This window comes from Pelecanus crispus, chromosome 1 (assembly GCF_030463565.1).
Source record: "Pelecanus crispus isolate bPelCri1 chromosome 1, bPelCri1.pri, whole genome shotgun sequence".
Classification (NCBI taxonomy): Eukaryota; Metazoa; Chordata; class Aves; order Pelecaniformes; family Pelecanidae; genus Pelecanus; species Pelecanus crispus.
In genome coordinates, this window is record NC_134643.1 from 58,995,202 (window position 1) to 59,021,267 (window position 26,066).

General features: G+C 54.6%; 2 protein-coding genes across 2 annotated transcripts; both read left to right on the forward strand.

Moving 5' to 3' along the window:
• Positions 1-472: 472 nt before the first annotated feature.
• On the forward strand, positions 473-12,050 carry BAIAP2L2 (BAR/IMD domain containing adaptor protein 2 like 2). The gene is made up of 14 exons (XM_009492731.2): positions 473-511; positions 1,498-1,573; positions 1,894-1,980; positions 3,099-3,160; positions 3,735-3,806; positions 4,416-4,532; positions 4,939-5,085; positions 5,564-5,716; positions 5,986-6,124; positions 6,928-7,153; positions 8,119-8,190; positions 8,531-8,711; positions 10,612-10,652; positions 11,446-12,050. Exons 1-14 carry the CDS (start codon positions 473-475, stop codon positions 11,519-11,521), a joined length of 1,488 nt encoding a protein of 495 aa, XP_009491006.2. The 3' UTR covers positions 11,522-12,050.
• Positions 12,051-13,990: 1,940 nt separating this feature from the next.
• SLC16A8 (solute carrier family 16 member 8) lies at positions 13,991-22,552 on the forward strand. Its single transcript, XM_009487058.2, has 5 exons — positions 13,991-14,010; positions 17,504-17,740; positions 18,251-18,394; positions 18,949-19,812; positions 22,158-22,552. Exons 2-5 carry the CDS (start codon positions 17,512-17,514, stop codon positions 22,550-22,552), a joined length of 1,632 nt encoding a protein of 543 aa, XP_009485333.1. The 5' UTR covers positions 13,991-14,010; positions 17,504-17,511.
• The last annotated feature ends 3,514 nt before the right edge of the window (positions 22,553-26,066 follow it).

Genomic DNA, 26,066 nt, shown 5'->3' on the forward strand with positions numbered 1-26,066 from the left:
GCTGCCTGCGATCGCAAGCTGTGTGCGAGGGACCTGAAGATGCTCTGCTAGCACAGCGAGGCTGAGCGAGCCACCTCTGAGCGGCGGCAGTGACGGAGGCAGCGAGCCATAAGGCGGTTACTCTGGCAGGTGGCTGGCTCCGCAGGTGTCAGGGCAGGGAGAGCTGGGTGCCAAGCCAGAAATCAATAATTCAAGGAGGCGGTCATGTGCCCTTCTCGCTAGCTGTTGCAGGATTCCTCTCTCCCCAGAGTCCGGTTATTTCCAGAGATCAAGTTCCAGCCTCTCGGCTGGTGAATTATTAAACTCCATTCCCTTTGTACCACGTCTGTGTCTTCCTGCTGTCCTACCTTGCCAGCGACAGGCTCTTTCCATCCAGCTGGCTGTACAGAAGCAGAGCTTGCTGGGCCAGTACAGCACTTTGTGCTCTCCTTTGCTCCTTGTTTCTCCATAGGAGAGGGAAAGGGCTCTGGAGATGGACCTGTCCTACAGATCCACCATCTCCATCTATAAGGTGAGTGCCGACACCAGAGGCTGCTCCTGTCTGCCTAGGGAAGACGTGCGGGTGGGAGAAGAGCTGTTTTCTGCCAAAGGCTCTCTTGAAGGGTGGACAGCCGAGGGCTGGATCTGTCTCCAGGCTGAACTGCAGCAGCTCCTGTGGGCGCTGGCTGTGTTTGAGAGCAGACAGCTGGCAGGAGGGGAGGGTGGTGTGGGTCTTAAGGCAGATCCAGGAAAGAACTGGGCAACCGGTGTGGTTTGGACACAGAGCATGTTTGTGAAGGGTGACATGCCTTGGTTGCCATTAGGAAGCTGGAACTCAGTCAGCTGTTTTCCCCTTTGCTGGAAAGAGCAGTCTGATCTCATGAATGCTTCCCTGTGCACATCAGTGCTGCACCAAGGTGGTGAGGGCTGAGAGAAGGGGGAATTGCTTATTCCAGCCTCTGGTCTTCTCTGCTGTGGGCAATAAACACCTTTGATACATACAGCAGGTAAAAGCGGAGAGGCTGGTCTGAAGCAGTCCATCCCTTCTCTTAGCAAGCTGCTGACTCTGGCAGTGCACCAAATCCTGGCCAGGAAAAAGTCGTGTTCATGCCTGGATAGTAAGTGGTGGCCCTCACCCCAACAGGCTCAGGGGTGAGGGGAAAGGCTGCTCAGATCCCCTTGCAGTTACTCCCCTATCTGCAGTGGCTGTGGGTCCTTGGGAGAAAGCTGTCTTCAGGTGACCACCTGGCTCTCCAGTGAGCTGCCTTGCCGTCTGGCATTGCTCCTCTCCCGGCTGGCTGGAGAGGACTCAGGGCAGCCGAAGGTCCCAGCTACCTCCGATGCAGGGAGCTGACTTCGTGCACGGCTGTACATCACCACGGCCATCCAGCATTGTGGCTGGGGGAGCTCTCTGGGTCCCTGCTGCACCCAGCCGAACCACAGTGGGAGGGCATCGACCTGCTGAGGTCTCTGGGGCATGGGGAAAACTGGTGTTAATGTGCTTCTGCCTGGCCACAGAGTATGCTGGAGCAGTTCAACCCCGCGCTGGAGAACCTGGTGTACCTGGGGAACAACTACCTGCGTGCCTTCCACGGTGAGTGGGGTTCTGCATGGCCCAGGCTCCGGATCGTGCTGCTGCATCCATCCTGGGTGTCCACTGTGCATCAGGAGGGACTGTTGTCACCCAGGGCAAGGCTGCTGGTCCCCCCCACCATGGCATGTCCTCACCTGCTCCTATTCACTTTTCTCCTGCTCTAGGACCTGCTGCTATTATTAGGCACAGATGGGGAGAGACAGGGTGCCCTTGCCTATAAGGCGAGGTACCAGGGGGTGGCTGTCCTGTGTACTGCTTGCTGGGGCTGGTGATGGTGGGAAGACAGGCCAGTCCTTACCTCCCCTCTCCTCTCCTCGCAGCATTATCCAAAGCTGCTGAAGTGTATTTTAAGGCGATTGAGAAGATTGGGGAGCAAGCGCTGCAGAGCTCCACCTCACACATGCTGGGTAAGGCTCTCCCACTCGCCATCTTCTGTCCTGTGATGAACCACAGTTATATTTTTTTGGCCTTTCCCCTTAGCTAGTCCCTTTCCAGGTATTGGGGGAAGGAAGACAGCTCCTCTAAATGGTGTCTCACAGCGCCAGGCCCTGTCCAGGCAGTAAGAGTCCCATTTATTGTGTATACTTGAATATCCCCCAAGGCTCCAGCACTCTCCCCTGTATCTCTCTGAGATCAATGACTGAGCCCAGCTCCTGGGATGGACCTCCAGCGATGGCCCTCTCATGGAAACCAGTCCTTGCTGAGGCATCCTACCCTGAGATTTCATCTCACTTCATTTCACTGCCCCCAAGTTTTCATCTTGGAGGAACTATTTTGCTCCTCCTTGCAGGTGTGAGAGAAAAGCCAGAGAGCATGGACTGATAACACCTGATGGGGTGTTGTCCTCCTGAGCCTGCAGTGAGCTGAAATGGCAGCTCAGAGCTGAGGGTCTTACACTCAGCAGTGCAAATAATTCTACAGCCTAATGATGGCTGCTGAAAATACATTCAGGGAACTGCTCTGATACTTAACATTTTAGTAAAAAATTTCCAAGAGATGTGTCCCTTCTGCAGACTCATCTGCACGACCCAGCTCACTCTTCTGCTCCCTGTCATCAGTCTCTTCCCTTCACGGTTTCATAATGCCAACACTGGTGAAGTGGGACCACGCACAGCATCAGCAGTGGGTGCTGTAGCTACTTTCCCGTAGCACAGCCAGAACCGTGCACCGTAGCTGAGGTGCCATTGGGGGTGGAAATGGGGCTCATAGGGGCTGCGGCAGAGCAGAAACCCAGCACCCAGAGCCCAGGGCAGAGCCGAGGCTGCCTGCCGGCACCATCAGCTGTAGCAGAGCGCTGGTCTGGCAGTTCATGGGCTGGAGCAACCCACATCAGCAGTGCCTGGGGACTGGTGGCAGAGCTGAGCCCTGGGGAGGAAGGGTGTAGAGAGCAGTGCGTTGTGATATCTGTTGGACTTTCACACCCGTATATCATTAGCCTGAGTCGCACGCTACTGGTCTGCGTCCTTGGGCATGCAAGGAAATGGTCATGGGATTTTTCCACCCTCTCCTGTCTCTTTCCCTGAAGGTGAAATTCTGATGCAGATGTCCGACACACAGAGACTCCTGAGCTCTGATATGGAAGTTGTGGTGAGTGCTTTTCCCAGGGGCTGGTGCAGGTGTGGGAACAAAGGGACTTCCTTAACCACAGCATGCCGGCATTTGCCTGATTTGCCCCATCTTCCGCCCTCTGAGGTGCCTGCCTCCCTGCTATCCCTGCTGCATGTGACAGAGGCGTGTTACAGAGCTGGCACGCCCAGAGCCTGGCTGTTGTTCAATGTTTGGTGCCACTGGTGGACTGTCACCACCTCTCCGCAAGCATGGCGGTGGCAGGTGCGTGGTAGACTGAGCAATGCCTGGCTCTGAAGATGTGGCGAGGCCATCCTCTCTTTCCCTGGATGGCAGCGGTGGGACAGGAGGGGGGGGGATGCTAACCCTTCCAGACACTGCTGTTTGTGCCTGTGCTGAAGCTCGGGGGTTAATGGTTGGGTGGGTGCTGAGTGCCGACCCCCAGGCTGCAGGGCTGCTCCATGGAAGCACTAATGTGTCCATTTCTGGCTTCTGTATGGGGTCAAAGGAATTGCTAGCTCTGTGGGTTTTGCGAGCCACCCCTTCACCCCATATGGTGAAGGGATGAGGGTGATGGCTCCTCCACCTCTTCCAGGCTCAGACTTTCCACATGGACCTGCTGCAGCAGATGGAGAAGAACACCAAAATGGATGTGCAGTTCATCAGTGTGAGTGATGAACTCCCTTCTCCTCCTCAACCCTCCTTGTCTCCCTCTCCCCTCTACCCAAGGGCTTTTGCTTGAGCACTTGAGGTGTTTCCTTGACTTCCCTCAGCAGGAGTTAGGGGGCCTTTTCTTCTTCTCTCGCCATGGACCAAACCCCTCCTAGTTTGGCTGATGATGGAGGGCAAAGAGGCAATTCCCCTTTGTGCAGTGGGACTTGCCAAATGCTTCAATGGGACTGAGAGACTTGGCATCCCAAAAGCAGACTTTCTAGCTTCCCCAAATCACAGCCTTTCCATGGATGTGGGTCCTGTGCCGTTGTGGCCCAGCTGACCATGCCGGTGGGTAATGTCATGGAGGGAGACAGGCCTGGGGGCTTGCTCCCAGTGCTGGAGGAGCTGGGCACCAGTGTTTTCTCCTGAGATACTGAGGCTCATTAGCACTCTGGGGCCCTTCGAAATGAAGGCAAAGGTAAAGACTTTTTATAACAGGTCCAGGTGAAGCCGGATTTCAGGGGGACTCAGATGCTCAACCACCCATCAGAGCAGGACACCTGCTGCATCGCAGTGTGGCTGGGTCTCTGGTTCCTCACCCAGCCTGGTTTCTCCCTGGCAGGAAAGCCAGAAGCGGTATGAGCTGGAGTACCAGCGCAGAGCCACCAACCTGGATAAGTGCATGGCAGAGCTGTGGAGAATGGAGAGAGCCCATGATAAAAATGTCTGGGAGATGAAGGTGAGCAGAGATTGGAGGAAGAGGAGTTGGAAGAAGAGCTGGATGATTTATCTGGAGCCAGGACTGATTTCTGAGCAACCTTGTCTTTCCTTAAAAGCCAGGCGGTTGTCCCCAGTGTTCAAAAGGGAGCAGGCTTATCTGGAAAGGAGGAAACTCCTTTTCTACAGGTTGCTGTTGACCTGTGGTGCTCACTCCTGCCAAGCCCTTGTCTCATTTAGCAAGCCACAGTGAGCAAGGACTCGGTCCCTGGCACTCTGCTCTAGCTCCTCTATGCTGCTCCAGCACTGTGGGTGGACTGGGAAGCTGGTGGACACGATGACCCGTTTCACCCCTTTCCCTGCCATGTGTGAGCCCGTTCTGCCGGATTTACACTGACCTCTTCCTCCCTCTTTCCCCTGTGGCCCAGGAGAATGTGATGCGACTGCGCTCGGAGATGCAGGCGTTCACCTCTGAGAGCCAGAGGGAGGCTGAGCTGGAGGAGAAACGCCGCTACCGCTTCCTGGCTGAAAAGCACCAGATGCTCTACAACACTCTCCTCCAGTTTTACAGCAGGGTATGTCCCTGGCATGCTGGGCAGCAGAGCTGGGGGAGCAGGCAGCATGGCTGGAGGCGGGGGCATGCAGGCAGGAGGGAGCCAGGGCTGAGCTGTCCCTTGGGTGAAGGCAGCATCTGTGCATGGACTGCGCAAGAAAATATTTCATTTCTTGCTGTGGGGTTCAGGCGGATGGTGTGAGGCTGGGAGAGCGTGGCGGGGGGTGAGTATGGTGCTGACATGGGGTTAGCTGGGTGTGTGAGTGATGGGAGAGGGAAAGGCCATGTTAGGTGTTTATGGCAGGGTCATTGGGACCACAGGGTCTCTGCCGGAGGGTGCCATCCTAGAAATTCACTTCTACGGGGCACTGTTTAACCATTCCCACAAACATAATTGTGGGAGGACCTGGTCCCTAATCTAATGCACATGGCAGCCCTCGGCTCCCTTCTGTAGCTGTTCTGCCCTGTCCGTCACCCCCTCTTCTCCTCTCTCTCCCCAGGCCCGGGGCGTGATCCAGACCAAGGCACCGCAGTGGAAGGAGTGTCTGGAGGCCAGCCGCAACCCCTCAAGCAGCCACTCGCAGGGGCGTCTCGCAGCCTCCCATGGCCAGGGGTATCCATCAGGCCGGCTCACCCCCACCCACCTCGAGACGGTGAGGAGCCCACAGACAGCCATGGTGGTGGCAAGGCTGCAGCTGCCCCTTCCAGGCTGCAGGGCAAGGCCTGTCCTTGGCCGACCACGGTACTTGCTGCCTTGTCCAGCTTCCGTGGCCTTTCCTGGCCAAGATGAAGGGAAGCGTGTATATGGGCTGCAATGAGGGAATGTGCTGGGTTTGGCTTTCTGAGAGGGGACTGGGTATCTCTCAGAGCATCTCCTGCTTCACGCAGCCCCTGTACATTCATCCTCCTTTCCTTCCAACAGCCCCAGAGACCCCTTGGGGACTTTGCTTCTCCCATGACTGGGAGTAGATCCAGCGTCTTCTCTCCAGAGCCTCCAGAAATGAGACTGTCTCCTCAACCAGAGTCCCCCAGGTGGCCGCTGCGGAGGACACCATCAGCCAGTATGACCCACGTCTGGGAGCAATGCTGTGGGGAGACACAGCGGTTGGGCCTCTCTGGGAAGAGGGTTGGGTTTGGGGAGGAACCACCACTCTATCAGACCACTGGTCCTCAGCCACGTTCCTGGGCATGGCGAGAGGACACTGCATCTGGGAGCTGGGGAGGGCAAGGCTGAATGAATCTGGGGGTGAGCACAACCTTCAGAGCAGGGTCCGTCCAGGACAAGGCCAGGTTTCCTGGCTGGCTGTGTGAGGGGCGGAACCCACAGGTGTGAAATTTTCAAGGCTTCTTGAGCCATGAGGGTTGGTTCTTACTGGAGTTCCCATTGTGGTAATGCACCTTCCCTTGTGCTACCAGATTAAATATTATTCTGCCCTACAAAACCCAGCCAGTTACCTCATGTCTCACCTGCTTTTCCTTTCTGAAAAATTTCAGCTTAAAATGTTTTTAAAAAAAAAGAAAAGAAAAGGGCAGGGAGAATGGAAAATGACCCAAATTCTCAGTTGCTTTAGCAGGGTTGGGAAGAGGGACATCAGCCAGTCATTTAGCAGGCAGTGCCTGTGCCCTAGACATATGGCCAAAGATGACAAAGTGCAAAGCAAGTGGTTTCGGCTTGAGTTGATTTTCTCCTGCAAGATGAATGTTTTACCCTTTCCCATGCTATGCCCTGCTTTCTGCCTGCAGAGAAAGGCCATCTACTCTAGGATAATTATTTGACTGGGGAAGTGCTGGTCCCTTCGAGGCAGCGTGGGTCTTGCAGGAGGATGCTGGACTCCAGCCAGACCCCTCTGACACCTCCCTGCAGGTTTGCTCCCTACTGGCCGTATCTCCCGTTCGGGTTCCTTTGGCGAGGCCAGCAGTGGCAGTGAAGGCAAGAGGAGGAGTGGCACGGCAAGAGTGCAGGCTATCGTGCCCCACGTGACGGGTGCCAACCGGACCCTGCTACGGTTTGACCCCGGGGATGTCATCACGGTGCTGATGCCGGATGCGCAGAATGGCTGGCTGTATGGCAAGCTGGAGGGCTCATCCACGTACGTGACTTCAGTGCTGTAAATCAGCCTGGCAGGCTGATGCAGGCTTGTTGGGTCTGGAGCTGGGAGGCTTAAGCCTGAAATCTTCCCCTTGCCCTCCTGGCATGGCATGGGCACTGTGCCTCACCCACCATCTGGGTGGGACATCGCCATGTCCTCAGTCATGGGCTGTGCCTAGCACGGGGGCTCTCCAAGCCAAGGAGATGCAGTGGGGCAGGGTGAGCGTGGATGAGGTACCTGAGAAAGCTCCAGGGGCTTCGTGTAGAAGAGCCAGGGATGCAGTGACCCCCTCCCGGCTTGCATGACTGACTGACTCCTGTCATGGGACCCAGCTTGGGGCCGTGAACTGCTAGAGTTATCTGAGAGGCCCAGCATTTCTCAGCTCACACCACAACTGCTGCTGCACCCTCCAGCACAGACGGAGCATGGAAACTGCCACACGCAGCGCTTACTGAATTACTCCCTGTGGCACTGCTGGCCAACACATGTGTGCAAAGCCTGCCCTGTTCCACACGGCGCCCCTGCACCATGCTCTGCCTGGAAGCTCACACTCAGATGTGAGATGAGCAAAAGCAGTGCCTTTCTTTTTGGGGGTTTTCTGGGGTGGAGCTGCTTTGCCCTGAGGAGAAAGGATTTCCACAGCTTCCTTGTGTGCTGGCCTTGGAGACCATGCTCACTCAAAGCGTTTCTTCCTGGATTGCACCAACGTTGCTCCTGGTAGCAGGCATTTTGCACAGCTCCTGAGATACGCGAGTCCTGCTCCAAGCCCAAGGCCTGTCTCGCAATAACCCTGTGCCCCACCTAGAGGTAAAAGATGTGCAGAAACCCTGTCACACATGGTAGTGGCAGCAGCAACTTGGTTGATGCATGGGATGGGTATAGGTCAAAAGTGTTGGGCAGCTGGTTCTGAAGAACCACAAATCACGCTTGCCTGGAGCTCATTCATCTCTCTTCCTGTACCCTAGGTGTGGCTGGTTCCCTGAAGCTTATGTCAAGCCTCTGGAGGATGCGAGGGAGATGGAGGAGCCAGCCACCAGGTAACAGGAGAGCAATTTGCCAGGCAGGAGCTGGAGTGGCTCCTGGTAGGTCACTAACACCAGTGGGGTACCTGGTTGGGGTGTGCCCTGTAGAGAGCTGCAGTGCTCCCATGCTGGAGTGTCTGCCAAGAGCCTTGCCGTGCCCTGACGTCTCGCAGACTTACCCTAGATGGCTCCCCTAACACGTGCAATATCTTCTCAAAGGTGCTTGTGGCTGGGCCAGTCCAAGCCATGTGTATTTTCTCCAGAGACGCCCCATAGATACATGTTGTGGCTAACACCTGTGCCATTCCCTATTCCTTGCTCTTTGACTCTCCCCCCACTGTCTTCTCTTGCTCAGGTCCTTCCCACTGCGAAGCAGTCACAGTATGGATGACATCCTGGACCGTCCCAGCACTCCTTCCTCCAGCAATTACCGGGCTGCCACTGCCCAGCCCAGTTTGCCGAACCCACCTCCACTCTCGATGGGTGCCAGCAGTCACAAGAGTGGGGTGGCCACCCCGGTCAGTTCTGGCTCCAAGGTGAGCGCAGGAGGAGTGACTGGTGTGTGTGTGTGTGGAGTGGGCCACGTCTGACTTTCATCCTCCAAGGCACACCTTTTCTGCATTGGCCTGTTGAGAAAGAAAAAACACCTCCCAGATGTTGGTGTGTGACCTCCTCCCTTCCTGAGCTAAGGGGTCTTGTTAGAACTGGGCTTTCTCACCCAGTCTGTTTGCATGCCACCGTGTCCTGATGGTCCCTGACAGTCAGCCTTGTGTGTGCAGATCCACAGTGCCTGGCTTTGCTCCCCCAAGGGACTGCCTTTTCACCTCTACCCTCCTCATTTCTCTCTCTTTTTGCTCACCAGGGACCCTTCAGTTCAGTCCTTTTCTCCATGACCTCCCAGCCTGATTTCTGGTGGCTCCAGGGCAGCACCTCTTTCTGCTAATAGTAGGACCATGGAGTGATCAGGCTGGGCTGGGAGTGGGTGACCAGCTAACAGAGATGCCATCCTCCTTCTCCCTTCAGAGAATGGAGAGGAGTTTCACAGGGCTCCTCTTCTAAATTCAAGCAAAGGTTGGGTTAAAGTCACAGCTGGGGTAGGGGAAAAGCTAGGGGGAAAAGGCTGAGAGCACAGCTATTTTGGAGAGCCTTAGAAACAAGTTGTGTCCAACCCATGGCTTATGGCTCCACTTGTCACTGCTTCTAGCTATGGGGAATTGATTGGTGAGGACGGTCAAAGTTAAAGTTGAGAACAGTTAAAGATGAGGACCTGGGAGAGGGGAGGACAATGCTGCCTGCATTTACTTGCTCAGTCTCATAGGAGGCTGAGAAACCTCATCTCTGGTCGCTGGTTCCAGGCCAGTGCAAGGTTGCAAGCAACCGGATGGCTCAAAGGACTGAAAAATATAACATTTAATTACTCTTTTTTTTCCCTTCATGTCCTGCTCTGTGGTTTCAGGGAGCCTCAGGCTGCACAACACAGAGGGGAACAGGCTCTGCAGCCTATCCCCCACTCTGGGTCACTGGTTTCCATTCAGTCCTACGTCTAAAGTGTAGGGATAGACCTGGGATTGAGCAATGAAGCATGTGGAACATTTAGAGCACCACTGCAGAGAAATTGAGCCTCATTAGAACTTTGGAAAGACTCAGCCTTCCTTTAAACTTCTGCCCAAGACATTCGCCAGTTGAGCCAGCAGCAAATGGCTGCGTGTTTGACTTCTCAGATGGAACACAGATAGCCACACATGGCTTTCTTGTCTGTCATCAGCTATAGAAACCAGTGTACTTTAGCAGGCCAGTTGTCACTGACCATTATCCTGCAGGCCAGTTGTCACTGATCATTATCTGCAGGCCAGTTGTCACTGATCATTATCTACAAGCAAAGAATAAGGGCCACAGGGCCTAGGTCCATCTTTCTCCAGCAGGTTGGTCCACATTTAAGCAGTATGTGATGTAGGGTGCAGCACTACAGCTGAGTTCCCTGTGGATGCAGGAAGCGTGTGAAGGCACTGTTGATAAACTCTTTGCCAGGGTGTGTGGGCAATGTGAGGGGGGCATCTCTGGCTGTGCTGGCAGGGTGAAATGTAGCTCAGACTGTCACTGTTTGCTGTGCTCTTCAGACATGACACTTTGGGGATCTGAGGCATCTCCTTTCTTCCCCAAGACACAGGGAGGTCTCCTAGGGGAATAGGAAACCTGTGGTGTAGGGACAACCCCCACCACAGAAATCGGTGTTATCTGTAGCAGTGAATTTGTGGGATTATGCAAAGTTTGAAGGAATAAGGAGTCAGAGCCCTGTTAATAGGACTTGGGGTCCTAACGCACTGAAGCATTTTGTGAAATCTTCCTCCGTGTGTGCGGTGTTTCCTGCCCCACTTTTGTCTCACCATTCCCCTCCCCACCCCAGATCGCTCACTGCTGCCTTTCTTTTCACGGCAGAAATCAGGAGTATTTGACCAGCCCCCTGAACTCTTCCCACGGTGAGTGAAGCATGGAGCTGTGCTCTGGTATCATCAGACGAGGGGCATTATTACAATACTATTATTGTTTAATCTTTTGGATTATCGAATGTGGGAGGAACAGGGAAGTGTCTGGAGGAAAGCAATGCACAACCCACCTTCCAGGACAGGAGGTGGGCCCACAGAGGTGGGCCATTCTGGGTGGCTCTCTCCTACCTCTGGTAATATGAGCTAGGACCTGAGCACTCTGAGTAGGTGGCCAGACCTGCATGCTCTTTCTAATCCACCTTGGAAGAGCTGCAATAGCTGCTTGCAGCCTGAGCGTGGAGCTACATGATTCGTGCAGCTCTGCCTGCTTGGCAAGGGCTGAGATGTAAGGGATGTTATGTGGCTTTTAGCTTTGATGAGTCAGGTCTGTCGAGATGAGACTTGCCATAAATCCCTGCTTTCCTTCCCGCTGCAGCTGGGTTCGTGTCTCCATGTTTTTGGCATGGTGCTGTGGCCTCTTTCTGCTCCCTGACTCCTTGCTTGGAGGGTCAGGGGCCACAAGTGTAGAGTGCTACCACACTCTTCATCCCATGGAAGAGGGAGGCTGAGAAGCCCTGAGGAGAGCCCAATGGGAACCACATGGGAATGTGCAGCAGGGTGCGTTAAGGAAGGAGAAAATATACTCAGCAGCCAGCTTTACCACACTCTCCTCCTTGGCATGGAGGTGGCTGTCCAGCAGGACTAAATAGCCTTTGCTTGGTCAGTGGGACCCCTGCATGGTCTTTGCAGATTTCCTGATGATTCCCTGTTTCTTTTCCCCTTCCAGAGGTACCAACCCCTTTGCCACAGTCAAGCTGCGTCCCACGGTCACCAACGATCGCTCGGCACCCATCATCCGATGAAGCGGGTCTGCAGACGATAGAGAATTTCAGCAGGGAAGGGGGATGCATACAAGTGATGGGCTGTGATCCCCAGCTGGGCAGCAACCCAGTGCTTACCACTCACGGAGTAACCTCTCCTTTCCCCTCCCTTCCCTCCAGGTCATGGGGACCTGTCTTGCCTGCCTGGCTGTCTGGCATGCTTTAGCCAACAGCAGATCCCTGCTGCTCTTTTTGGATTTCCCCCTATCCCCCCTCCCCATGTAATGTTACTGTACTGGAGTGGGAGAAGTCTGGTGTTACTGGTGCTGGTGCCCTGGGAGAGGGGATGCTGCTGGTCTGGGAGGCAGAGGGAGGGATGGGTAAGATCATCTGCAGCACGGGGCAGCGCTAGCAGGACGAGGAAGGCGAAGCTTTGCTAGCCCTGCTGTGGCCAGAGAAGGACGCTTGCCAAACAGTCCCTTTGCCACCAGAAGAATGAACCCCAAAGGCAGGAGGCCATAAGAAGGCTTCCAGCGATGTGGTCCAGCTGACGGGGTCTGCAGCGTGCAGCTCTCTGCTCTCAGCCCCTTTGGCAACCATGTCCGTCTGTAGCAGCATCTGCCCCTTCTCACCCCCAGCGCAGCCCCTTCCCTTGCAGGGCAGCCCTGGGGCAAGGTGGGGGCAGGCGACAGTGCCCAGCGCTGCTGCCCTGCTCCTTCACCTATTTTCTTGTGGAAAAGATTTGGGTTTTTTTTTAAATAAAATGGTCAGTGCCACTTCTGTAGGCATCCCGGTGGCCGTGACATCACCTCAGTTAAGAGGATGCAGGGGGAGGAGGACGTGGGGTCCCCACCAGCACTGGGGCCATGATGGCTGCCCATGGTCGGGGTGTCGAACGCTGCAGCACTGTGGCTCCGGCTAGGGCAGCCACCAGCCCAGGGGGTCGGGCGGACATGGAGGGCACCAGGAGGGCTGCACGACCCACCGGCAGCCACCTCCCGGCCCCCCCAGCTGTGCTGTCACCAGAGGGCAGCGAGCCCCTGCTTCCCGGCTGCTATGCGCGGGCAGGCCTTGCCCGGGAGGACAAGGCCCGGCGGCCATCTTCTCACCCAGGCTCTGAGCCCCAGGGTGCTCCAAGGCAGCTCGGTGTGTGGGGGGAAATGCTCCCCCAGGGACATGCGGGGGCCTGTGGGTGCCCCGCCAGCCTGGCCCCACTGACGGGGGCCAAAGGGAGAGGTGGAGAGGGAGGGAGTGTGAGCAAACAGCTAGGGCTTTAGCCGATTAACCTTATTAATAGAAATTAAACCCCGGCTGCGAGCGCTGCAAAGCTGCCACAAGCACCCCCACCCCTCTGCCTGCCCTGCCACCAGCAAGGTACAGCAGTGGGGGCTGAGGGGCTTTGGGGGTTTACAGCCTGGGCCTTTCCTTCCCCCCTCCCCAAAATCCCACCTAGGGTGAGTCCTGGCCCCCTCCCTGGAAGTAAAACGGGTTCTCCCACGCATGGCCAGAGACTGGCTTGTCCCCGTTGCCCACCAGACACCCTCCTGGGTGGCAGCTGCTGAAGGGTTTTGTTTTGGTGGGGGGTGGCTAGTGAGCTGCCGGGGCAGGCTGGATGCCGCCCTTCGAGCCATGGACAGCAGTGATTCCTCGGCTGGTCCACCTCGTCTTTGCTCTCTGCTGGGCACATGCCCTGCAGAACCACGCCAGCGCTTCTCCATCCTTCTGGCTGGCGGCTGAGGAAGCCGTGGGGGACTTCGAAAGCAGCCCCTTCCCGCCTTGTGCCCTTTACTGAACCATGGGCCCGTGCCCTCATCCACCACTGCCCCCAACCCCGGCACCCTCCCTCCTGGCTGGGTTCATCACCAGCACCCCTCACCCTCGCTCCACTTCCCCCTGCCTCGCCCCCTCCAAATCTGCCCCCCGCCAGCCTGCCCCGCTCTGCTGGGGGAAAGGCGAGGAGCCCCTGGGCAGCGGGATTACCAGGGGATTCGGGCTGCGGCAGGCAGCCACCTCCTCCCCATTGGCTGGAAAAGCCTCTTAAAAGTGGAGAAGTGCTTTCTGCCCGCTCAGCACCCGCCGGTCTCTGCCGAACTGAAACCGTAAGCAGCTGCTGACCCACATCCACGCTGGGAGCACCGTGGGGCACTACCTGCAGCTGCAGGAGGCAAGGGGGTCCCCCGCACGGGGTGTCCCCCCGGATTGGCCACGGGGAGCTTTGCTGGGCAGCATCAGAGCTGGAGGAAAGCAGGCTGCGAGGGGGATTAGCGCTCTAGTGAGGGCGTAGTTGCCCAGGAGGAAGAAGCGGAGCACAAGAGCCTGCTCGACGGGCACTGGATTCCTGCAGGCATCGCCCAGTGCCCAGCTGACAGCTTGCCCACCATGGAGCAAAGAGCCAGTGGGACAATCTAACTGGACACCCGCACCCAGAGCCAGGAATTGCCAGCTGGAGGGAGAAGGGAGCGCTGTGGACAGGTCTGCTCGGCCCTTGGAGGCTCAGCCCGTGCTCAGGAGGTCGTCGCTTCGTTGCACAGGTCAGTGGCATGGAGGGATGCTTGCATCCTGGCACCGGCTACCGATGGGACAGCTCGGCCCAGGCCTGCACTCATTTAATTTGCTAACAAATGCTTTCTCGGTGTTGTCTGTGGGCTGGGGAGGCTGGTGGCATGAATCGTGGCCCTTGCATTTAATAAACAGACACCACCACACCCCCCCATCCGTACTGTGTGGAGGCACAAGGAGCCATCCTAGCATTTGTGTGGACCCTCCTGGATGCAGCTTGCTTGGCACAGCAGGGCTTTACTGGGCATTGTCCAGCACTGACTGCTCTGTGCTCTGTCTGCGTCCAGGGACTGGCAGCCATGGCTGGACCTGCTGTGGCCTTCGCCCTCCCAGCCTGGGCTGGTGACTTCTGGTGTTGGTGGCCCACCTGCACGTGATGCACGGGGAAGGGCAGGTGCCCATGCTGATGAGCTTTTAGGTGCATGTGAACTTACCCATGGTATTTTTACCTGTGACTAAAGCTCCTTAACTGAGGAGAAAATAATAGCAAGCTGTAGAGTGTGCAAAGGCAGGTGCAGGGTACATGGTGTGACCACTGTGTGCAGCTGTGAGCAGAAGACCCAGCGTATGCGCCGTGGTTTTAGGAACAAGGCAGCTCTGAACTGCCTGGCTCAGAGCTGGGGTAAATCTCCAGCAGAGCTATGCTATAGCATATCGGCTTTGGAGGCATCTCCACAAGTGAGCTCCTCTGGGGCACATCATCTTTTTCAGCCAACATCTCGCTGCAGGCAGGTAAAAGCCCCTTCATGCCTTGCTGTACGGCTGTGTAGCACTGAGCAAGTGGCTCCTGCGGAGGTACCCATCCAGCTCCAAACTCAAAGAGTACTGATAGATATTTGTCTAATGTGCTCTTCAAAATCAGATGCCGTTGACTCATCCTTGACAGGTGATGCTGCAGAAATCTCTGAAGAGCATGCCACAGATGGACAAATATTTTCTTGCTAGGAAGCTGGGTGAAAAAGAGATGAATTGCAATGGTTTCATTGATTCATTTGATTTGTGGTGCAGGACAAGATCAAGAGTGAGGCTGGGAGAGGGACCTCCATAAAAAGGCTTAGGGTGTGTTTGGTGTCAGTGGCTCTTATTTGAGGTAACTATGTGCAGCAGTGGTGGAGCACCAGCACTGACCAAGAAATCATTGTGCTTTTGCAGCAGGTCACCTTTTGTACAGCTGTACCTAGCTTGTCAGTCAGGTGGAGCTGGGAGAGGAGCAGCAGGTGGGTAATGGCAGAAGCTGAGTGAAACTGTTCAGTCTGGCTGTCCTGGTGCCAGGGATCCAGATAATGCTAGAAAGGGTGTGAGGAGGAAGGTATGCGTGTCTGGAGAGTGTATAATGAATCTTTTCTTCCTTGCAATGATTCTTTGCCTTGAAAATGTCCTTATAGCATGCTATTCTCAGTTCATGCCTCTGCCCCTTGCCACAGTCCCTGAGACCTGGGCTGGGGGGGGAGAGGCTGGAGTAGCCTGTGCCAGCTACTGTGGTTCAGCCCAAGAGTTGTTATAGGGTATGGCCATCCAGAAGAAGGGCTGCCCAATCCACACTCAGAGCCAGATCCTGCTCCCTTTTTTCATGGCTGATGGGGTCCTGAAAGTTTGGGGATCTCTGCTGCAGGGACCTGTGGTGGTGGCAGATGCCTGGGTACTGCCATGAAGTGTTTTCAGGAGCAATGGTTCCCCGGGGAGGGGAAGGAGGGAGATGGCTGCAGGTGGCTGGTGACTCTGAGCCCACCCTTCCCTCCACAGGTCAGCCTTGGCTCAGGCACCTGATTAAAACCAACCAGCCAAGACCAGTGTGTGCCTCCTCATGTTGATGCACTGCGGGTGCAGGTGCCACATCCCTTGCGCAGGGGTCCAGAACTGGCCTAGTTCTCTTGTCTTGCAAGTCCCTCCTCCAGCATCCCCTAAACTATGGTTTCAGACCCCTCTCAGAGTACTTTCCAGCCCAGTTTCCAGCCTTGGCTCTGCATGCTGAACCTCCTGCAGCCTGAGAAAGACCAGTCACTCCCCTTTTCTGCAAGATTCAGGGGTGTCACAGGGTAGAACCACCTCTTGCCAAGCAAGGGCCCTTTGCCTGGGCTCTGCCCCAACCTGTGAGTGCCATCCGTGCTTTTGTCTAAAGGATTTGCACTTGTTTAACCTGCAGAGCAACAGCAGTGCTGTGGGAATCAGGGCAAGTCGTCCCCATTGCTTGGAGGACATGAAGAAGAGGGACTGCCTTGAGAAACGCACCCAGAGCCAAAGTTCCCAGGTGCTAGCCCTGTGTGTACCATTCATAAGAGTGTCCTTGTCCCATCGACAGTCTCCAGTCAGCATGTGACTGCTGGCATTTCCTCTGCCTGCCAGTACCAGGGGATGGGGATATTGCCACCATCTCGTAGTCCTTCATCCAAGGGAGCTGGGAGGAGAGAGAACCCACGTTGGGGGTGTACTGCCAGCAGGACAGTGATAGGGCAAAACGGACCTGGCAAAACCCAACTCAGGCACAGAGAAAGCCTGCCTGCTTTCTAACACCTGTCTGGTGCTACTTAGGAGCATCTATAATCAAAGGCCAGTGATGCTTTTGCATACAGGTGTGAAAATAAGCCTGGCTGACCAAGGAACTGAGGCCAATGGTGCCAGAAGGGGTATGGCTGAGAACTGGTGCCTAGGGGAGAAATGAGAAAAACATATCCACAGCAGCCAACCGGGGCGAAATTCCTGGACAGCTTAACAGCCCAGAGAGCGACTCACAAGATATTCCCTCTAATTCCCTCCTTCTCCCCCCTTAGGCTTTGTTCCGGCCCCTCTGTGTAGGTACAAAGCCCTAATCTCTCTGGCATGCAAATAACCACCAGTTTGCTCGGGCTGTCCCCCTTCACCCACTTCCCAAATCGGGGAAGGGAGGGCGAGGGAGAAGGCCTCTCAGAGGAAAGCACAGCAGGGTTAATGGACCTCCGGTGCCCCACTGCTGGAGGCATCTGTAGCAGGGCAGGTCCTGGAAGGCTCCCAGCTGGAGCAGACCGGGAGGGGAGAAGCTCAAAGGAAGATCCTGGAAGCTGAGCGGGGTTTGCGTTGCTGGCTCTCACCTCGCACCAGCCTGCAGGCAAGGCTGGATGTGGAGCAAGTGGAGTGCTGCAGACCCTGATGCCCCACCACATCAGCTGCAGCTATCCAGTCTCAGCTGGGAGCTGTGACCCTGCTTGGCTGCACCTGACCAGGGTTTATGGAGCTGTGGGCTGCCCCGATCGGGCTCAGGGGGATCTTCCCACCTCTGCCCAGCTGTGGCTTGACCTTGCACCCTGAAGCAATCCTGCCTTGTCTGGCAAGATGAAGGTGCAGAGAGGTGATGTGGTCCCCCAGTGAGGCTCTTGGAGCTTGGAGATGGTGGGCACGGAGAGAAACCTTGTAGTAAATGTGTGCTCTTCTCTTGCATTGCCTGGAGATTTCTCTCTCTGTTGCCCTTCTGATCTGCCTTTCCCCTCCCAGGCTAGACAATGGGGAGAGCTGACCCAGAGGAAGGGCAGCTCCCAGCTCCTGTGAAGCCCCCAGATGGTGGCTGGGGCTGGATTGTGCTCTTCGGCTGCTTTGTGATCACCGGCTTCTCCTATGCCTTCCCAAAAGCCGTCAGTGTCTACTTTAAGGAGCTCATGAAAGATTTCCACGTGGGCTACAGTGACACAGCCTGGATCTCCTCCATCATGCTGGCCATGCTCTACGGGACAGGTGATGCTTGGATACACTTCCCCCTCCCCAACTTATGCCTACCCCTGCCCTGCTACAGGCCCAGACCATGTCTCCATGGGCTCTCCTCACGCTGACTGGACCGGTAATGAACCATCATGCAGAATACAATTGTCCCACCACTTCTCTTCTAGAAGTGTGCTTCATTTCACGTCCCTATTTCTTCTGCCCAGGAGACCTCAGGGGTCACCCCACCTGCCTCTCAGATAGTTGACATGGGTTTTGCTCCCTTTGCTGAAGTGCTGCCCCTATCACACCAAGCCCCTCTTGTTCCCAGGGAACAGGGGTCTGAAGGCAGGGCAAAGCAGACGTCTCCAGACCACAGCCTCTCTCCCTTGGCCAGGCCCAACAGATGTGTATCTAAGCAGCCGAGCAGTGATCTCTGTCATGAGTGTTTCATCTCTCCCGAGTGCCCTGCTTGGGCTGACTGCCCCTTCACAGTTGTCCTGTCTCCTTCTGGTCTCCTACTCTGTCTCCTCTGCTTCCTCCCAGGACCAGTATGCAGCATCATGGTGAACCAGTTTGGCTGCCGGCCTGTGATGCTCATTGGCGGGCTGCTAGCTTCCTCTGGGATGATCCTGGCATCTTTTACCACCAATATCATTGAGCTTTATCTGACAGCTGGTGTGCTGACGGGTGAGAGCCCCAGGATTTGCGGGGCGGGACACAGACTTACCTGGGGAAGAGCCAAGACCATGTTTTATCTCCCTTTAGCATTATGTCTAGCATCAGGTCTCCCCTCACCTATTCGCACCTGCTCACAGAAGGCATCTAGTCCTGAATGTTGCACCTGTGGGAGATGCATCTGCTGGATCTAAACAGGCAGGGCCTGTGGTTGAGGGGAGAGGGACAGAAGAAACATAAGTGATGCTCAGTGATCATGGCAACTGGGGTGGTATCAGTATATAGTGGTAGGGGAGAGAGACAAAGTTCCTGTTGAAGGCACAGGCCCTGTCAAAGTATGGCCACAGTTACCTGATTCAAATACACTTCAGGCAGACAGGATGGTTTAGCCCATCTTCTCCGGGGGCAACCCACCAACATGAAGGAGCAGAGGCTTATGAGGAAGACATGAATCCCATCATGGGACTTCAGGACTAGGATAGTCTGAGGGGAGTTTTCATCTCATTGCAAACCATGTCTCATGTTCTTCCACTCCCTGTCTCCCCCTGGCTCTCACCCTCATGCAGGTCTGGGTATGGCGTTGAACTTCCAGCCCTCACTGATCATGCTGGGTACCTACTTTGACAAGCGTCGACCTCTTGCCAATGGACTGGCTGCTGCTGGGAGCCCTGTCTTCCTTTCCTCCCTCTCTCCACTGGGGCAAGTGCTGCTGGAGAAGTTTGGTTGGCGAGGAGGGTTCCTTATCATGGGGGGCCTTCTGCTTAACTGCTGCACTTGTGGGGCAGTCATGAGACCCCTGGATATGGGCATGAAGCGGAAGATGGAGAAAGCTCAGGACAAATATGAAGCTAAGGAGATGCTGCCCATAGGGGGGAAATCAGAGGAGGGAATCAGCACCACTGATGGAACCAAGAAAGCCAAGAAAGCCAAGAAGAAGCCCAAGAAAGGAAAGAAGCTTCTGGATTTTAGTATCTTTTCCAACCGAGGGTTTATCATTTACACTATTTCAAAGTTCATCCTGGTCTTGGGTCTCTTCGTGCCCCCCATATTGCTGGTCAACTACGCCAAGGACACAGGCGTACCAGACACAGAGGCTGCATTCTTGCTGTCCATCATTGGTTTCATAGACATCTTTGCCCGCCCAGCCTGCGGCATGGTGGCAGGGTTGAAGTGGGTCCGCCCTCACGTGGCGTACCTGTTCAGCTTTGCTATGCTCTTCAATGGCTTGACAGACATCTGCAGTGCCAGGGCTAGCAATTACACGGGGCTGGTCATCTTCTGTGTCTTTTTTGGCATCTCTTACGGCATGGTGGGGGCACTGCAGTTCGAGGTGCTGATGGCCATCGTTGGCTCCCAGAAGTTCTCCAGCGCCATTGGGCTGGTCCTACTTATTGAGGCTTTCGCTGTGCTCATCGGTCCGCCCTCTGCAGGTAGGTCTCTTGCTGCACAACACAGATGATTCATTTGGCTGCCATTCCAAGGTATTGCAGGTATTGGGCATGGGCATGGTACTTGAAGAAAGACCCTATTTCTCAACTTCAAATTTCCTCTAGAAGCTGAGATCCGAAATGAGAGTCCATGCACCACAACAGTGAATCTGAGCAGGGGCAGAAGATGGCAAGTGATATTTCTCTCTCTGCTTTGCTCAGAGACCTGAACGATGGCAGGCATACAGAGATAGCCAGTGGCATGACTTCCAGTGTCCCTCAGTCCTGATCAGCGGCACTTCCTTCTCTTTCATGCGGGGATCCAGGTCTCTGCCTTCACTGCGAATGTTGCATAAAATCACGTAATGGGTAGGGTCAGGCACATGCTGCAGGCAAACCTTTGAGAGTCTTCAGTAGGACAAGGTGAGGGTCTTTCAAGTTCTCCTTGGTGTGCATGGTGTTTTGATTGGTGCTGTGAATAATGATCTCAATTTGTGTTGGCCCTAATCCCAAGGCACAGGCATTTTGGTGTCAGTCAAGTCAAAACAGTTTGTAGAGCCACCTGAGACATTTGCTGTTACTTTTTTTAAAGAGGATTAAGACCCTCACAGCTTCTCAACCAGTCTAGTCTAGGTCAGAGTCCTGGTAAGGTCCATGCCCCACAAATACAGCCCATAAACAGGCTGTTGAATGGGGAGAGACCCTTCACCCAAGAGGTTGCTGTTAAGTGTCAGATCAGGTCTGAGAAAGCCAAATCATGCCAAAGGCTTATTTCCAAATGAAGTGCAGTTCCCTGCATGTGCGATTTGTGAGGAGGGATCAGGGACAGACCCTATGCAAATCCCCTGGCAGAAACCACTCTGTTGCTTCCTGCACTCCCTTCCTTCAGCTGCAACATGTGGACTAAGGCCGATCAGTGAAGACCTCTGAGTGAATGATCTTTTCCCCATCACATACCACCAGTTATGAGCAAAACCTGCCCTCAGCAACTCCATCCAGCTCTCAGGTAAAAACTGGTGGCCAAGAGAAGACCCTCTTGATGCTAACAATAATTCATTTCCCATCTTACTGTGGGGCATTCGGCAGTCCCAGGCCAGGGAGGGTCAAGAAATACGTGTCTTGTAGGCAGCTGCAGAGACATCATGGGAGGGCAGGGGGATTTAACAGCACCTTGCTCCAAGGAGCAAGGCACCCCAGTGGGTGGTGATGGGGGACATCCCTTAGCCCTCCTGCCTCAGTTCAGCTGTGCCTTGGTACTGTACGCACACACAATGGGACGCAGACAGTGCCAGGTCACCGACAAATGGTGTTGGGGGAGGCCAAGTCATGGTTCTCACCTTCCCCCTGGGGGGACTCGCTGCTGCAGGACCCCCCCGGTAGGGGAAGCTTGAGTGTGCTGGCAAACCTGACGGCTCGGCTTGGACTCGGGGGAGCAGTGCTTGGCTGGAAGAAGGGGGTTGAACAAAGTGGCTTTGTTTGGTGTAATCCTCCTGAGCTGCTTCCCGCTCTGTGGGGCTGAGGGGGTTTGGCACAGGATAAGCTGCACACGCACACACACGCGCGCATGCACGCAGGCTCCTCACTCACTGTCCGGCTTGGGTGAACAGGGGCACATTCACCTGGGGAGGAATTTGCCACATGTCTCCCTTGACTGCTCCAGGAGTCACCTCAGCATGCCCTGGGGCTGGTTTCAGGCCATGCACCGTAGCGCAGCAGGGGCTGGGAGTCACATGCACAGTCAGGAGCATGTGGGACCGGGATGAAGCCTCCGGTCTCCATGGCCCCATCCTGACTGCAGCAGGGCGGCTGCTCAGGCTCCCCAGCACCAAGGACTGGGAACCCTCCCTCCATTGCCAGACCCAGTGAATTCAGAAGATACATTGAGAACATCTCTTTGGCAGAGAAATCATCAGGTGTGGGCCAACCAAAGGGATTTCTCTGCTAAAGAGATGTTTCTTCTCCCCCTCTGAATGTTTTCTTGACATGATAGCTTAAGAAATAGCAATGCCTCTAAAATTTTGTTCCTTTTCTGAGACTGGACAAGCCAAGTCCTCAGAGGCTCATCTCACCTTGGGAAGAAGACAATGGCTCACCATGACGTGAGACCGTAACATCAGTGTGTCACAATTATTTAACCTTGTCCAAACCAACCCCACACTCTTACAGTACTTTCCCTGGTGGTATAGTGTGGGTCTTGCCCAGGGTGATTTTTAGATATTCAGGCTTCTTCCTCTTCCCTTGAGAAATGTGTCCTCAGCCAAATGCAGGTGCTGCCTGCTTGTGCTGGGCTGTCTGTGCAGGAGTGCATAGGCTGAGGCTAACTGTCTCATTTCTTCTCCAACCATCAGGCCGCTTGGTCGATGCTCTCAAGAACTACGAGGTGATCTTCTACCTGGCAGGCTCAGAGGTGGTGCTCTCTGCCCTCTTCCTGGCCATGGCCACCTACTGCTGCCTGAACCGAGGGAAGAAGAAGGAACCCCCCCCAGAGAAGAACCCCTCTGCGGGCGGCGGGAGCGACACCGAGGAAGCAGAGTCCGATGTGCAGGAAGCCGAGGAGCACAGCAGTGACAACCACCAGCCGGCCCACAGCACCGACAACGCCGTGGTGGCAGCCAGCGAGGAGGCCAACCACGTGGCAGAGGAGCAGAGTGGGGAGGGAGGTGGGTGTCCCGAGGGGGATGGGGAGGTGTTGGCACGAGATGGCTGCAACACTGACCAGATGGTGGAGAGGGACAGTTTTTAGCCAGGGCAGAGGAACAGGGATGTATAAAACTGGCCTCATTTGCATGCACCTCAGCGTGGGAGGGTAGGTGGGATAACGGGGTGGAGAAAGTTGAGACAAAAGCAGATGTAAGAAGAGGGAGGGATATATGAATAGCTGGTCCTTATGCACATATGTCCACATACCTACCCAGTGATATGTCTACTTGCACCCTGTACCCATGCTGGTACCACACAGGCTCAGAGCAGCCCAAACACCAACAAGAAAAAAAAAAAAAAATCTTCTTTCCTCACTTCCAAACCAGGCCTGGAGAAAGTCTTTTGAAGAGGCTGCCAAGGACTCTCCTTTTCCTTCTGTATTGTCGCAATACAGAACACAAACAATTAGAGACTCTTTGTAATCAGATCTGGTATGCTTTGGTCTGGTGTCAGTGTTTCCTCCGCCCCACTTCCATGGCTGGGATAGCGCCAGGCTAGCTGGCAGTAGGTTTAGGAGGTGGTGTAAGTCACAGCTATCATCCGGGCCACCTCCAGCTGCAGCCAGCATGGGGTAGATAGTGCGGTCCCTGCAATACCTCTGGCAGGCACCACCAAAATGGTGGGACACTGGCTCTGACCACCTCCATCTGGACCATCTTTTGTGGGTGGTAAAGCTGGGGCAGTGACACATGATGCTGCTTTTCCAATTAGGGAAGCGCTGGTTTAGAGGCCGCTGCTGAGGTGCAAGAAGAAACCATTTAAGAAAGACTAATGCCATTAGGTGAGCAGCCACAAGACAGAGCCTCACCGACAGGAATAGCTGAATATCTAGGCTAAAGTGAGTCCTGCTGATGTGTGAAGGGAACATCTTGGCCCCTATGGGGGTGGGGGTTTCAGGGCAGGTAAATAACCGTGTCCCAAGTGATTATCCACTCAGCAGAAATGGCACGACGCATGTGTATTTTCCTTTTAAATAGAGGAAAAAAACCCTTATGTAAAGGAATCAAAGGTAAGGAAGAAGGACAAGCCACAGCCCCTGGGTGCCACTAACGAGGGTGTTGGAGCACGTGGTAAGGCAGGCATGACCCCCTCACCCCCTGCTGCAGTGGTGGATTTCTAGATTCAGAGAGGACAACCTTCCCTGGCATGCTTAAACCACTCCTAATCTGCTTTAGGACTGGATCTTTTATAAACACCCCTGGCCAAAGCCCTTTCTTCCGGTTTCCTGAACTGCTTCACCTCAGAGGCCCTGGGGGGACCTGTGACTACAGTGAGGGATCGAAGACTAAGCAGAGGGCTACAGGGAAGGCAGGTCACTGGGACCATCAAAACAGGTGTTTCATTCCAGACCAGACTGTCTGCAAATTAACGGGTAATGGGCAAAGCCTGCAGGACCCGTAAAGCCATTTAAACCCAGAGGGGGAGCGGGGAACGTGAAGGAAAGCGTTTCATTCTAGATGCTCCCAAGCAAAGAGCAGTATGTGATGAACAAAATAAAGCTGCTGAAGAATGTCAGTTTAAGAAGAGACATAAGAACTGGAAATTGGAGGGGAGAAGGTAAACCCCATGGAGTGGTGCCCTGTCCCACCATGGCTAACACCACTGTTGTTAGCTCTGATTGTGAGCCAGTCACAGCAGTGACTTTGGGTTTTTTCCTATTCAAACCCACTTAGAAACAACCCAAATCAGACTGAGCACCACGACAAACCCCAGATGCAAAGCTCTGGGAGAATGAGAAGCAGCAGCAAGGGTGGTGGAGCCCTGTAGGCATTCATTGCCCCACAAGCTTGTTCTCCCCTCCCCACAAGGTAAGATCACCGTTTCTGCTCTGCTCAACCAAGTTGTTCCACAGCTCTTTCCCCAGCAACCCCAACCGCTGTCCCCCAGGCCAGGTTTTCCTTATTCACCAGTACCCCCTCCAAGGAGCAGCTCACAACTTCCCAGAGGTCCGAGGTCCACAGCGTGAAAACAACTGCCCTTGTCAGCACCAGGCAGGTCACTGAAACAAGGTCCCCTCTGCTTCCTTGTCACCAGTCAACATTTCCCACTAAGCCTCCTGCTCTTAAATCTTTTCACAAAAGCACATAAAAGCCCTTAGGGTACAAGATCTTGCTACAGACGGTGCTGTAAGACACCCAGTCTTCTTCCTTCCCCTCTACCCGTCAGGCTGCAAAAGACCTGGCTACGCTGCCTTCCACTTTGCATTGTTGGCTTTCAGGCAGACTCCACTGAAGCTTTTTCTCTGTTCCTCTTAACTGCTCCATATTTTGGCACCACAAACAGCTCTGAAAGAGGATCAGGGACTTAAGCATCAGCTCAAGCTTGTGATGCAACAGCTCAGCTGTGTAGAGAAGCTGGCCCTGGAGGGGTGCAAGGATGCCACCAGGCAGGACTGCGGCAACTGGTGGCCTTACAAGGCTGGTGGTCCCCTGGGAGGCCAAGATGCAGAGAAGCTGGTACTATGTGAAGGACTGGCCTTGCTACAGCATTTGTAAGCCTCCTTCTCTGGAAACCTGTGCTGGAGTGACCACCGCAGCTTGGCATAGAGATTATCCACCAGTACGAGCAAGAAAAAGAATGGCCAGCACATGACACCCATCTTCCCATGACTATATTTTAAGATTAAAAGCAGATGAGCAAACAAATCTCTGAAGAAAAGCCATGAAGGACAGGAAACGAAATGTCACATTTTTCTTTATTAGAGACAACAGTCAGTATATCAGAGTCCATTTCAATCTTCCAGAGCAGCTTGACCATGGATGGCTTTCTTCCAGGCACCCACAGAGATGACGAAGCTCCAAAAACAAATTGAAGAGATAAAACAAAACAAACCAAACATCTCAATCATAAATTAATGCCCTTAAATAACTTCTCTCACTACCACTAGAATGTAACAACAGAGAAGTCAAAACCCTTGCCTCTGAGCAGCACACCACTCCTGGCACTTGTGCTGCCTGCTGAATAAGAAAGTGCCATCTGCAGCTGGGATCAGGCCACATGGGTGAAGGGAGAAGAGAAAAGGAAGGAGGAAAGAAGCAGCCTCACTTACCTTGGTTTTCCTTTCCCTCCTTCCCTTGTGCTGGGCAATGGGATGTTAGCTACTGCTTCCAGCTGGCCCAGAGGCAGCACAAAATGGCTGTGCAGAGGGGAGAGCAGGGGGCAGTAGGAGTGGTACTCTATTCACGCATGGCACTCAAAATCTCAAAGTCTCTGCCTATAGGACATGTCTTCCTCTCTCCACAAGGCTTCCTGTCTCTCCTCTCTAGTTTAAGGATGGGACATCTCCTTTGTGGCTCTAAGGTGGCTCCTCCTGGCGCCTGTACAGGGGGAAAGAGTGTGCAGGACTGGCTCCTCATCCTCAAGAAGCATGTTTGGTTACTGTCCATTGCAAGGAGCTGTAAGAGAGAACGATGGAAAGGAAACGCATGCAGCTTTGCTGTTATTCCCAGCACCCTGTGTGCCTCAGACAAGGTTCACCTCAGCATCTCTGCCAAGTAGGAGGGATCCTTCCTGAACCAGGTCCCTCCTTCCCACACAGAAAGGCAGAGCCGCATCCT

Coding starts and splice junctions, on each gene's coding strand:
- BAIAP2L2 (XM_009492731.2), top strand. CDS start 473: ATGGACCTGTCCTACAGATCCACCATCTCCATCTATAAG. Junction 1,981..3,098: donor CTCCACCTCACACATGCTGG/GTAAGGCTCTCC, acceptor CTTTCCCTGAAG/GTGAAATTCTGATGCAGATG. Junction 8,712..10,611: donor CGGTCAGTTCTGGCTCCAAG/GTGAGCGCAGGA, acceptor TTTTCACGGCAG/AAATCAGGAGTATTTGACCA.
- SLC16A8 (XM_009487058.2), top strand. CDS start 17,512: ATGGGGAGAGCTGACCCAGAGGAAGGGCAGCTCCCAGCTCCTGTGAAG. Junction 17,741..18,250: donor GGCCATGCTCTACGGGACAG/GTGATGCTTGGA, acceptor GCTTCCTCCCAG/GACCAGTATGCAGCATCATG. Junction 18,395..18,948: donor GACAGCTGGTGTGCTGACGG/GTGAGAGCCCCA, acceptor ACCCTCATGCAG/GTCTGGGTATGGCGTTGAAC.